Source organism: Eumetopias jubatus, unplaced genomic scaffold (assembly GCF_037043125.1).
Source record: "Eumetopias jubatus isolate StellerSeaLion01/CBP00866 unplaced genomic scaffold, mEumJub1_p1.0 scaffold_2, whole genome shotgun sequence".
Lineage (NCBI taxonomy): Eukaryota > Metazoa > Chordata > Mammalia > Carnivora > Otariidae > Eumetopias > Eumetopias jubatus.
The window spans coordinates 48,051,711-48,064,562 of record NW_028274808.1 but is presented as its reverse complement, the minus strand read 5'-3'; the positions used below and the strand labels follow the sequence as shown (position 1 = coordinate 48,064,562).

Sequence of the window (12,852 nt, the reverse complement as noted above, 5' to 3'; positions counted from 1 at the left end):
AAACTTTAGGGAAACAATCTTCCAAAAAGATCTGGAACACTGCCTGATCAGAGACGAGTATCAGTGTTTGATACTGTGGCAGGAGGATATCCAAGTCAAGTGTGAAGAATAAATAACACAAATTAAGAATGCACCCAAGACCCCCAAAATAAGTTAGTAAAAGTGCCATTACTTTAAGAATTATCAGACATATGTGTTTAAATACAAATTCAAATTTGTTAAGTCCAAAAGATACAGTAATTTTATTACATAAAATTTCTCCTGTGTGCTAAAAACGTTAACTTACAAGAACATAATATTTGTATACGTGTAGAGGGAATTACGGTTCAATTGTCTAATCATTTTTCATTGATGAGAATAGAACAGTAGGTAGTGGACATAGAAGAAGCACTCAAGAGTCCTCGAAACTTCAAGGTTGTCTATTACTGCTCAGCCAAAACACACTAACCATTCTCTAATAATATAAATGCCTACTCGATTTATATTTTTAAAAATAAAGTCCATTTGTTTCTCCATTAAAGCTTCTGCAAGACTGACAAAGGTACATTCTACCTATTAAAAATAGGAGTACACTTCATCTTTGGATAGGGAAATGTAATCATATACAGATTACTAAAATTTTTATTTGAGGCAGCTATTGGGAGTCCACGAAGCACTTTTTGAACACTGTACCTTTAAAGTTTGTCTTTAATATTAATACTTTGGAAAACCAAAAATAGAGGAAAAACATCTATGGCAAAGTACATTTCATTCAGATTTGAAAGCAGTAAAATACAAAAAAAATAGTGCAGGGTCAATTTTCTCTCTGTAAATCACTTGAGGATAGTTTTATGTTTTATAACTGAATGACAAAAAAAGTTTTAACCTGTTAAAAAAGTTTAAGTATTTGACTTTTAGTAAGGCAAAAATGAAATTAAGCACTGTAAAAAGACTTTAAAAATGAAATTCTACAAATTTGGTTCCCATTTACAACAATTTCATTAACAGATGAGTTAAGTGTAGATACAATGTATCCAATACTCATAACCACAGTAAAAAAAAAAGAAAATCTCTAGCAATTTATAGATTGTGAAATCCTTAGTAATACCAGCATATATTCAAAACACGTTCATACAGAACCAAGACCTCTCCTTCTCCATGTAAAAGAACACTTGTTAAAGATAATTAACAAAAACACCAATTAAACAATGGAAACTCATTTCATTTCACTGCGCCCAAAAGTATGACACAAAATATTAGCTTGAAGAGGTAGATTAAAAAGAAAAAAGAAAACCAGATTCTCCATTCTTTGTCACTTTTATTCAGTAGTAGTATTTTTTTCCTTATTTTTGGTGCCAGACACGGCAAGGAGTGATTACAGCCAACTGTTATTAAAACATTTGTTCGCAACATATACCCCCTTTACCACTGACCCCAAACTGACTCATTTTGTGTGCTTTCGTTCGTTCTTTTTTTATATACCACCACCAAGACTGGGTGGAGGGGGCAAGGGTAAAAGAGATGAAGGGGAGGAGTCCAGGAGGCCAGAAGAGGAGGAATGCTACAAGCCACAGTAAGAATGAGCTGTATTTAATTTAAAAAAGGGGGAGGGGTGTACCCCACAAATGATACAGTAATGAGGATACACAATTAAATCCCATAAGCATGACTGAAGGCTTTCACTGTGTTTGACGTCATCACAATGGAAGGCATAAAAAGTGGAGTAAATCAATGTTGATACAGTCCAATCTAGTCCATTAGGCAAGATGGTGCAAGAAGTCATTTAAATTAAAAGTGCCCTACCCTTACCTACATGGCTAGCAGACATGGAGAACACCACAGTGATGAATCCACAGAGATTTCTCCATGTAGCTATAAAAAATGTGTTGTCGAATGGCACATTGTCAAACACTGGAAAGGGGCGCCACAATGGACCTCTCTCTTTTTTAGGTACGAATGCTAGATTCAACTATCTCAACTAAGCAGGAAGTGGGCTCTTCTGCTGGGAATGCCAACCCTAATTCACTTTGTCTTGAAATATATACAGATTGTTTGTAGTAGCTACAGCAATGATATTTTCCTTGGGGTGCCAGGCTGTATGAAGGATTTTCTTGTTGAAGTCTAGGCTGTCAACACTTATTTCATCTTTCTTTCGCTTGCCACTTGCACAGACTTTGCGTGGCTTCAGAACCGTGCGAGGTTTGTTGTTTTCCCGTGACGCTTCTAGGGTTATGTCTCGCTTTGTGTTCCTGTCAAACATTCTGAAGAAATTATTGTAAGATCCGGTCATGACAACACTGCAAAAGTAAACAGAGGACGCAGTCAAATAAGTGAACAAAAGTTAATTTCCAGCAAAACGATTCAGTGATGAAACCTAGCCTATTACCGCATGGGAAATAGCTACTTCAAGCTGATCTGGATTTAGGGAGAGGCTTGCTGACACCAACCCAGGGACCAATTATTCAAATAAACTAGTCTAGTCTGGTACTAGTTAGTGGTAGTTAACTTGGATTTCTAGTAACTAGGAGATTTCTAGTCTCCTTTTCATGACTACCAAAACTATCACCAAAGTTGAAAGTATTCTCAAGAATAGCTTCTTAGTAGTAGTACTAAAATAACCTCTGCTGATTATTATTTTTGCAACTACAGGCTTTGTGATTAACCAAATCTGTAGGTAGCTTCTTGAAATACCAACAAACTGTGGGATCACAGGTTCTAAGACCCTTCAAAATTCACGGTAAATAGCTGTTCAGAAGAAACCAATGCTTTACTTTGTGATTTAAATTATAAACTATAGAATTTGTTCCTAGGATGTTGTCTGGTTGGGATGCTATCTCATGAATGCCTATAAGAAATCTCCTTCTGGGACGCCTGGGTGGCTCAGTCGGTTAAGCGCAGTCGGTTAAGCGCCTGCCTTCGGCTCAGGTCATGATCCCAGGCTCCTGGGATCAAGCCCCACATCAGGCTCTCTGCTCAGCAGGGAGCCTGCTTCTCCCACTGCCTGCAGCTTCCCCTGCTTGTGTGTACTTTCTCTCTCTCTCCTCCTCTGACAAATAAATAAAATTTAAAAAAAAAATCTCCTTCTGAGAATATTAAGAAAGTAGGATATAAATTTTTTCTTAACAGGAAATCATTCTACCTGTAACATTAAATACATTTTAAGCACTTTTTGGGGCTACAAATATTTTTAATAGTATCTGTTTAAAGGGTTGCCATTTTTAACCCTACCCAGGGTAGCTCTGTCAGTTCAACTTTCCATCCATCACTGCTCAACATTTGCTAAGTTTTAAGTACCCAATAAGCAAAACCTCACAAGTTTGAAACTGTTAATTTAGAAAGGGTCTGGTGCTACTATTACTTACCATGTTCTTCCCACGTGGTTTAAATAATTATTTTAAGTAAGATTATAGAATATCAAGGAACTGTTTAAAGTAATACTTGAAAATGAGTATTTACAAGTATCAAAGATATAGGTCATATATGAAATACAAATGATTACCATCTATTCAGTAATGTCAATTCCTCCAAAGGACACTTGACAACATTTTAATCAAACTCAAATTGGTGCATGTGCCTGAGGGTAATAAAACTGTATTTCTTTTAAAATGGTTTATGTAATTTGGATTGGCTCCCCGTATTATTTGAATTTTTGAGGTTTTAATAATTAAGACACCTAGGTCTATGGCTATTTGTAAGTTTTAAAAGGTTTTGGTAGGTCAGCATTTCTGTGGTGTACCTGCCCAAAATGTATAACCTGAATCAGATCGTGAGGAAACATTAGATAACACTCAAATTAAGAAACCTCCTATGAAATCATTGGCCTGTTTTTCAAAAATGCCAGTCGCAGAAGACAAGGAAAGCATGAACTACCTTTCCAGATTAGAGGAGAACAAGATAGGACAACCTAATGTTACATATACTTTGGGACTGGATATCCGATTGGATTTTCTTCTTTGCTAGCAAGGACATGGCTGAGAGGGCTGGTGAAATTTTAACGGGCTCCAACGGGAACTGTTCTGCTTTAGATGACTGCCCTGTCATGTCTTTTAGGAAATGCTCATTAAAAAGTTTAAGGGCAATGGGGCACCATGTTTGGAGTTTACTCCCAATTTGTTAACAAATAAAGTATGTGTGTCTATTTGTGTCTTTATAAAGAGACAGATATAAAGGAAGAGACTGACACAGCAAACAGTAACAGGAGAACCTGAGTAAGGGCTTATTTAGACTGTCACTCTTACAAATTTTCCAAGTTTGAAATTATTTTAAAAGAAGTTTTCAAACGGTAAGGGAAATTTAAGAATTTCTTTTTGATAATGGAACATAACTTAAAACTGCCAACAATATGTTTCAACAATGTGAGGAAGAGCTGGTGTAGCAGTGCATCAGATCCTAGTGTATCAGTATCTTCTGTCTGCGAATTTCTCCTTTCTCTTCTTCCCTTTCCTTCTTCCTTCTTGATGCCTCAGTGTTAAGCAGTGGCATTCAAAAGCAAAGCTTGCTTGTTCTGAGTCTAGGCTTACTGTGACCAGCCTATTACTGGGTATCATGTTAGATTCAGAAAAAAGTTAATATTAAAAATCACACCAAAGATAAATGATCCGAGTTCTAGCATCCTCTATTAACACAGAACACCATGATACTTGAATGTTATTAAGCTTCACTGATTGAACTGTTAAATAAAAAGTACCTCTAATGACCGTGAAGGCAAGTTTAAGTAATTCCAACATTGTTTTCTTCTATTTTCTGTTCTATTGGAACACAATAAATGGTAAATAAATATTGATAAGGAAAAACTGAAAGATTAAGACTTGTCCTTGGAAATAACGGTACACATTTTCACCATAAAGTAAAAACGAATCATATACCATGGCAAAATTGTGGATTATAAAACCCTAATTACTCATGGTAATATGGTTAAGGTTAAATTACATATGGTAATTACCACTTCTATAAGATATTAATGTGGTATCTGGAAAAACTGGTGTTTGACATTCCAAATGAAATATCCACTGCCTAAATATTTCTCAAAAGTTTCATAGATGAACCACCGAACTGAAATTTCACCATTTTAATTGTTGGCATGTCAAAAATGTCATTGATCTGGTTCAAAAAAGGGAAATATTTAAAGATATTTAAATCATAACTTAAGATATCTAGACTTTTTTGGTGTATTTTCACAGTTACTAGTGAAACAATGTTTAATTTTTATCTGCTATTATTACTACAAGATTATTTAATTTATTTCAAGCGAACGGGGGCAGGGAATGAAGTGAGGATTTGTAACTTATGTCAATCATACTAGAAGTGAAATAGCACATTTCTTTCCTCTAATAAAAGGCACATTTGAATGAGAAGTTCAAATTAAAATCAATTACCTGTCAGATCCATTCCAACAACATTCAAATTTGTCAAATATGCAGTCATTTTCATACAGTGAACAAAGTTTACTTCTGAGGTATTCATGAACCTGGGTTTTAAATATAAATATATTATTATAATATACTTATTTATACCTAAGGATCTGCTAATTGATATTAGGAAAATATTTAAACAGTTCTTTTTTCAAAAAGGAATATACAGACACAATACTCTGTAATCTTATTAAAACTCAACTCTCTTAGCAACAAACAATAAAGGCATTTTATCCTTTTCACAAACAAATGAGGTCCCTTCTATGAACACACATTTTCCTACGAATAAAAATACCCTTTGGGGCATGACACATGAGCTCTTTATAAGCTGGACTAAAATATTTAGACTAAAATACATTTGAAAACGGTAAAAATAGAGAATAATTAAAGACTATCATAGCAATAGTTGAATATGTTAACACTTGGTTTTTTCAGTCCATTAATTGCTGATAAAAAATACTCAATATTATGTTCTACTACCTTTTTAAATACCATTCTCTGAGCATAAATAATGGAAGCCTACATTATCATTTAAGTGCCTATGCTATGCACAGCATGGCTGTGCCCTGATTTGGAATTTTAACTTACCCTTGAGCAGCGAGGATCAGGGGTGCTAATCCCCCTGCAGCTGCGCATATAGGGGCCCCTGGGTGGCAGAGTCAGTTAAACCATCCCACTCTTGGTTTTGGCTAAGTTTGTGATTTCAGGGTCACGAGATCAAGCCCCATTGTCAAGCTCCATGCTCAGAATGGAGTCTGCTTCAGATTCTCTCCCCCTTTCCCTCTGCCCCTCCAGCTCATGTTCTTGCCCTTTCTCTCTCAAATAAATATATCTCAAAAAAATAATCCACATATAACTTTTGACTCCCCAAAACTTAACTACTAATAGTCTACTGTTGTCTGGGGAAGCCTTACCGATAACATAAAGTTATTGTGTATTTTGTGTATGTAATATGTATTATATACTGTAGTCTGTAATAAAGTAGGCTAGAGGAAAGAAAATGTTACTCAGAAAATCACAAGGAAAATACATTTACAGTACTCTATTCTTTTTATAGAACAAAATATCCATGTATAAAGTGGACCCACACTGTTCAAACTATGCTGTTCAAAAATCAATTGTATATAATCAACGTACGCATCACTGAAAAAATTGTATCACTTGATATTCCTCACAGAATATCAAAATCTAATGAAAATGTCCCTGTTTTTTGAAGTAGAATTCACTAGTATTTCACAAGGGGATAAACCAAAAAATAAATAAATCTGGTATTTAAAAGGTATTCTAAGAAATAATGCATTTCAATATTAACACCGTTAAATTGCAAAGCAGGAAAGGTCCAAAACTTTTGTTGTGACGGGGGGGCGGGGGTTGTCTTGATCTACTAACCGTTGTTACTTAAAGAGAGCCTTAAAAAAGAATTAATGATAGAAAAGAGTAGGTACCTTCTAAATGCTTAGAATTCTCTATTCTTTATGAAACAACCTAAAGTCATTTTAAGTATCCATTTTAACTTTTAAGTATAATGGAATGATTCAGGCCACATCTATGTAACATTAACTACAAATTTGTTAACGCTGAGGAACTGTAACTCAGGTAGGGTCAGGATAGGAGGCAAAAAATTAATAAGATCAAAATACCCTTTAGTCACACACAGCTCAGCAAGATGTTTATATTAAATTCAACAGTTGAATCTGCATATATTGAATATAAAATGTGACTCTACTCTGAATCACTAATCTAATTCAGCATAAGCAGAAAAACTGCAAGTTAAGTAAATGATTAACAATTTGGCCAAGTTTTAGAATGCACATACAAGGGATTCTCACCAAACGATTTTAAGAGTATGAAGTTAGGATTCAAATCAATTATTCTCAATGGCAACCAGGGGTGGTGGTGGTGGTGAGAAACACCAGGAGACAGATCACAATCTTGAAGTTACACAAATGTAATTTGAAAACAAAGCAGTGTATATCTCTTTACTTTTGTTTCAACACAGCATTTATTTTAAATTTTCAAATACCATTAAGGAAGAGTCTTAAGTAGTTTATGTTTGCCAAAGAGGATTAAAAGGTTTGAGAAACATCATTCTAATTTTATGGAATACACACAACATAAGGAAGGTACCATTTATAAATTCTGTATTCTTAAAAACAGTGTTTAAGTGTTTTCTACACTGTAGTCTAGGGCTTACCCCAGGTTTCTGCTTGCCCCCGACCATGTCCCCAGCTGTGCATGTCTTTATTCTCTTCTCCAGAAGAAAGGGATAGGGGATCAATGGTAGTGGCTGGCTGACAAAAAGAGAACCCAGAACTAACCTACAATAGACAGCCAAACACCTAAAGCCGTCCACTGGGCTTTCAAGCCCTTCTCCTTTAGCCTAAGACAACGGTTATCAGCCAAAAGGCAAAATGCCAGTCTATGGGCATGCCAAAGTTAAGCTCTAGTTCAACTACTCCTGCGCATACTCCAACCAGGACATCTCCACTAGGACGGGCCATTCTTCCCAATCCTCTTCCCTACCTAGACCTTATTACAGTACTCTTCCCTCCTCACTTTATAAATATAGACAGCGGTGCAGAAAAAAGTTGTCAATAATGAACCAAACTGGTAGCAAAATCACACTTTAACTGAATAGACAACACAACCTATAAAAGTACATACAAAATTAACATATGGAAAAGCAACATACTCATGGATCTCTGAAGGAAAAAGCCTAAGGGTCAACCATGCTGTATTGGGATTAACACATAGTACAAAATCCTTCTCTATAAAGACTTAGAAGTAAATAGGGTATATGCTAATTGAAAGAAAAAACTGCAAATACCTGGTATGTTTCCACAGGCCTGTTTTCCATATTTAAGTCCCAAATTTTGACTGACAAATAGTCTCTAGTCATCATATATCGACCACTATGGCTGAATTTTACATCAGAAATAGAGGAGATGATTTCAGAAAAAAAAGACCTGTTACTGGGATCTTCAGGTTCTTCAAACACTAAAAACAAGCAAAAAAAAAAAAAAAAAAAAGGGCAATTTGTGTAATATTCTGGCTTGGACAAAGCACTTGCTGAGACAACCATTCACAAACCTCCTAAGAGTAAGCTACAGATGACAGGCTAGTAGTGCAGAACCGAAAAAACATCTGACTATAAGAACATAACCTCCCCTGAAAGTTTCTTAAGGGGAATGACTTAACATTGACATTGAAGATACAAAAGTATATACTCCCAGGGTCCTAGAGCTGATTTAGCAGAACCAGGAACAGCCAGGACTTCGGACTTCAAAGTGCACCAGGTCTGTAGGTTCTGCAGATACGTCCATGACTTCGCCTGTACTGTCACCGCAAGGGAACACACCCTCCAAATTTATACCAGATTTTATTTTTTTTAGTGGCCAGATAAAACTGTTTTGGTAACAGGCATGTACCAATTTTCATGAGTTTTAAAAACACTCAACAACATGCAACCCCTTAATTTTTTAACCCAGTGCTTTTGAACTTTTTTTTAAACCAAGGAAATCTCTTCGCAGAAAAGTATTCCTAGAAAGCAACAAAGAGAGAGCAGGAGGACCTGGAGAAAAGGGAGGGAAGGAGGGTAGAAAAAAAAAAACCAAAAACAAAAAAACCACTCTACTTGAAAAAAAGAGCTGGAGAGCCCAGCCCCAAGTTCCCCCAAAATAACATTCCATTTAAAAATATATCCACTGGGACATCGACAGACATGCTCCCAAGAGAGCCTTTTACGTTCTTCCAGTAGAATAACCTACAATGCCTCATGTGGAGTCAGACAGCTTACCGGAGGGTACAGGAGGCCCTGGGCACACAGATTTTCAGAATTGTAAACCTATGCAAATGTAGTCACCACGTCTGATGCTGGTTTTCAGAAAAACAGAAAATGTTATCATTTGAAAAAAAGACCATACACTTACGTTTAGAATGCCTATCACAGAGGGCAGAGGCCCGCATGTCACATAACCGAATAGTTCCTTTACTGCTGCTGTATACAAACGTGTTGCAGCTGTTTGGATGGAATTCTGCTGCCGTAATCACCTCTGTTAGCTCTTCCATATTGGCAGGTTTGATATCCACAATATCTGGATAGCATTTTATTAAGGAATTTCCACTTAGAAAAGAGGGCAAATATAATTTTATATTTCTCAAATATAAAATTCATTCATAAACTTAAGCACAAGTATTAATTCCGAATTGCATTCTACTCCTTATAGGAGTACAAATTCCAGAGGGATCAAAACTGCTAATGATTGGAAAAAAAATCTTAGAAGAAACCATGTTAGACTGTAGATGGGCCTCTTTTTCTGAGTATGATACAAATCCCAGAATATTATTAGTGTACATTCTAAACAAAACAAAGGTAAAAAACTTCAAGGGGGCAAAAAGGGGAACCTATTTGCACCACAAAGCTGATTCACTTAATATAAAAAAAGGTGCCTTAAAAACAAACCAGTAAGAATATATATAAATCCAATGAAAAAACTAGAAAAGAACAAAAAGAAATATAAATGGTTGATAAATAGGACTTTTCACTAACTAGACTGGTAATGGTGGAGGGAAACAGGCTCTTTTATATGCTACGGGTAGAATATGAATTACGGTAGTGTTAATTTTTCTTTCTTTTTTTTTTTTTAAAGATTTTATTTATTCATTTGTGAGAGAGACCGAGAGAGAACAAGCAGGGGGAGAGGCAGAGGGAGAGGGAGAAGCAGACTCCCTGCGGAGCAAGGAGCCCGATGCGGGACTCGATCCCAGGACCCTGGGATCATGACCTGAGCCGAAGGCAGACGCTTTACCATCTGAGCCACCCAGGCGCCCGGTAGTGTTAATTTTTCAAATGATGTCTATTTAAAAATACATACAACATTAACACTAGCAGCAATAACTGCAAACATTTATCAAAACCTTTAAAAAAAAGATACTTAAATATATTTATAAACAATCTAGGATGTTTATATATACACATGTTTTTATATATATACACACACACACACATATACTATATATATATGGTATATTGTGTTTGTCATGTATGTGTATCACACACTTGCACATGTACAGAAAAATCTCAGAAGGATAATACAGACAATGAAAGTGTATCTGGAGAATATTTCTACTGACTTTATACCACCATGCACCATGACTTGTATGAATTTCTTTTGCCAACCTTACTATTTTTATAATTACATTTTTAATAAATACTACTCCACAAATTTGTTTTATAAAAAACTCAACCATTAAAAAATCTGTTTATAGGTACATACTGTACCTACACACTCATGGTATAGGTTGTACTTAATATACATAGTAGTAGTATAGCAAAGTACTTAGTACTAGGTACTAAACTTACTATAATAGTACTTAAAATTCCAAGAATCCTATTTTTAAATCAATACATTATGCTCTTTACCAAAGAACTTCCCCCACTGTTTAATCACTTAAACACAAAGAAAAAGTGGTATAAAGTAAGAAGATACTTTCAAAGAGAAGAAATAAAAATACACGAAGGAGAGATGGAAAATAAATCTGTATGGGCACAACATGCCTTCTTCACCAAACACCAAAAAAAGAAACCAAATGGATACTAAAACTCCTGTCTGTAATCTCCAGATGCCAAAGATTAATCCGTAAATCGTCTGCAGATAAATATGTTTCATAATCACTATTAATAGAAATTGAGTTGATGTGATATGTATGAGCATTGGCAAATATTCTTCGTGGACTGGCCTCAACCATTAGGTCCATGGGCCTAAAGACTGGCACCTGTCAATAAGACACAGGAAAAACGGTCATTACAAAATGCTCACTATTTACAACGGCACTTAAGGTTCAGTTCTTTATCTTAGTTTTTGAGGGAACACTATAATATTACACAGATTTAGCTTTATAAAGCAACTGATGTTGATCCTTAAAGTGTTTAAATGAGAAGAAAAATAAATTATTTGATTAATTTACCTTCTTTTATAAGATAGCAATACTATTAGAATTTGTTTTGCTTTCTAGTTCCAATCTTTTGCTGGAGACTCGCAAAGCTAAATGTTTCTGGTTTGAACTGGCTAAGAAGGAAATTAGCCCAGAGCATCTAATTCTTGGTATTTCTTAGCTGCAACTAGAATATCTGGTCCACTTCCACCTACTTTTTTTTTTTATCTCCAAAGAAAATTAATCTTGATACTTATAAGAGCTGACATTCAAACCATGAGGGCAAAAGAGAGTGCGGCATTGTATAAAACAGTCTTGCGTTGGGTCCTGGGTCAGCCCCTGGCACAGAGAGAGAGACCTCTATGTGGGACATGGTTATTTAAAACGGGAGTTTTTAATGTCCTATCTGGTTATAAAATTGTTGGGAGGGGGCAGATTATAGCTAATCCTAGTCAAAAGTTCTGCTCAGGATCTAGACTATCTAATATGAATACAGAACACTATCATAATTACGATCATTTTAAGTACTTACTCGTAAGGTAGTGACTGTAGTAGGATCTCTATACCTTCCATCTTCCTCTTTCAAGTTATACCCTTCTGGTCTTTTGTCCCTTTCACTGATTTTCCATAATTTTATTGTTTTATCTGGAGAGAAAAATGAAAAAAGTCCTCAAAAAAAGAATAATACTAATAGAAGTTTAAGGCATATTCAAGCTATTTCGTATTTCACCTACAAGGGTCCCAAGAATAAAATCTCTTATGTGACTTAATAAAAAACAAATTTCCCATTACCTGAAGAATAAAAACACATATACATAGAAATCACAAATGTATACATTAATGGCACTCAAAGTACCATTTTTTAAAAAGATTTTAATTTATCTGACAGAGAGCGAGCGCAAGCAGGCAGAGCGGCAGGCAGAAGGAGAGGCAGAGAAACTGACATGGGGCTTGATCCCAGGACCCTGGGCAAAAGGGTCCCGAAGGCAGATGCTTAACAGACTGAGCCACCTAGTCCTTTCTAGACAGGGGAAAAGGGGTGTGTGTGTGTGGAAAAGGGGTGTGTGTGTGTGTGTGTGTGTGTGTGTGTGTGTGTGTGTGTGTACCTTTGTAAATACAAACACATACATATATATACTTAATATTTTTAAAAAGAACAGTTATTAATATAACCTATTATTTAGAATAAAAATGATAAAGGATTATCTATCTCCCTTGCTCCCATACTTCCTAGCAGATCCTACCAAAGACTCCACAAATTCCTTCAAAGACTGGATGCCTCTGTTTAAATCTGTCTTTCCCTGTTGTATTAGGGATTCAAGTCAAGTTGGTCAGGGTCTGGACCAATTAAAAGCTATGTCCCCAAGTTCTTTAAGACAAAATTCCTAGGTTATCAAGAATATATTAAATAGTATTTTTAAAATGTTTTTAATAGAATTTTTAAATAAACGCTTATTTTGGAGTAAATTAATGTCAACATCTTATGCAACTGTGGAATATTTGTTAAAACTAAGAAATTAACATTGTA

General features: G+C 35.5%; 1 protein-coding gene across 2 annotated transcripts in view; it reads right to left on the bottom strand.

Moving 5' to 3' along the window:
• Nucleotides 1-1,277: 1,277 nt before the first annotated feature.
• PPP2R2A (protein phosphatase 2 regulatory subunit Balpha) overlaps nucleotides 1,278-12,852 on the bottom strand; it is an 83,101-nt gene continuing 71,526 nt past the window's right edge. For both annotated transcript variants that reach the window (XM_028114262.2, XM_088020998.1), the window contains exons 5-10: nucleotides 11,857-11,969; nucleotides 10,988-11,165; nucleotides 9,320-9,484; nucleotides 8,218-8,387; nucleotides 5,355-5,446; nucleotides 1,278-2,276 (exon numbers count right to left, since the gene is read on the bottom strand). In XM_028114262.2, coding sequence (XP_027970063.1) covers nucleotides 1,997-2,276; nucleotides 5,355-5,446; nucleotides 8,218-8,387; nucleotides 9,320-9,484; nucleotides 10,988-11,165; nucleotides 11,857-11,969 — 998 coding nt within the window. In that variant the 3' untranslated portion in view covers nucleotides 1,278-1,996. The remainder of the gene's footprint in view (nucleotides 2,277-5,354; nucleotides 5,447-8,217; nucleotides 8,388-9,319; nucleotides 9,485-10,987; nucleotides 11,166-11,856; nucleotides 11,970-12,852) is intronic.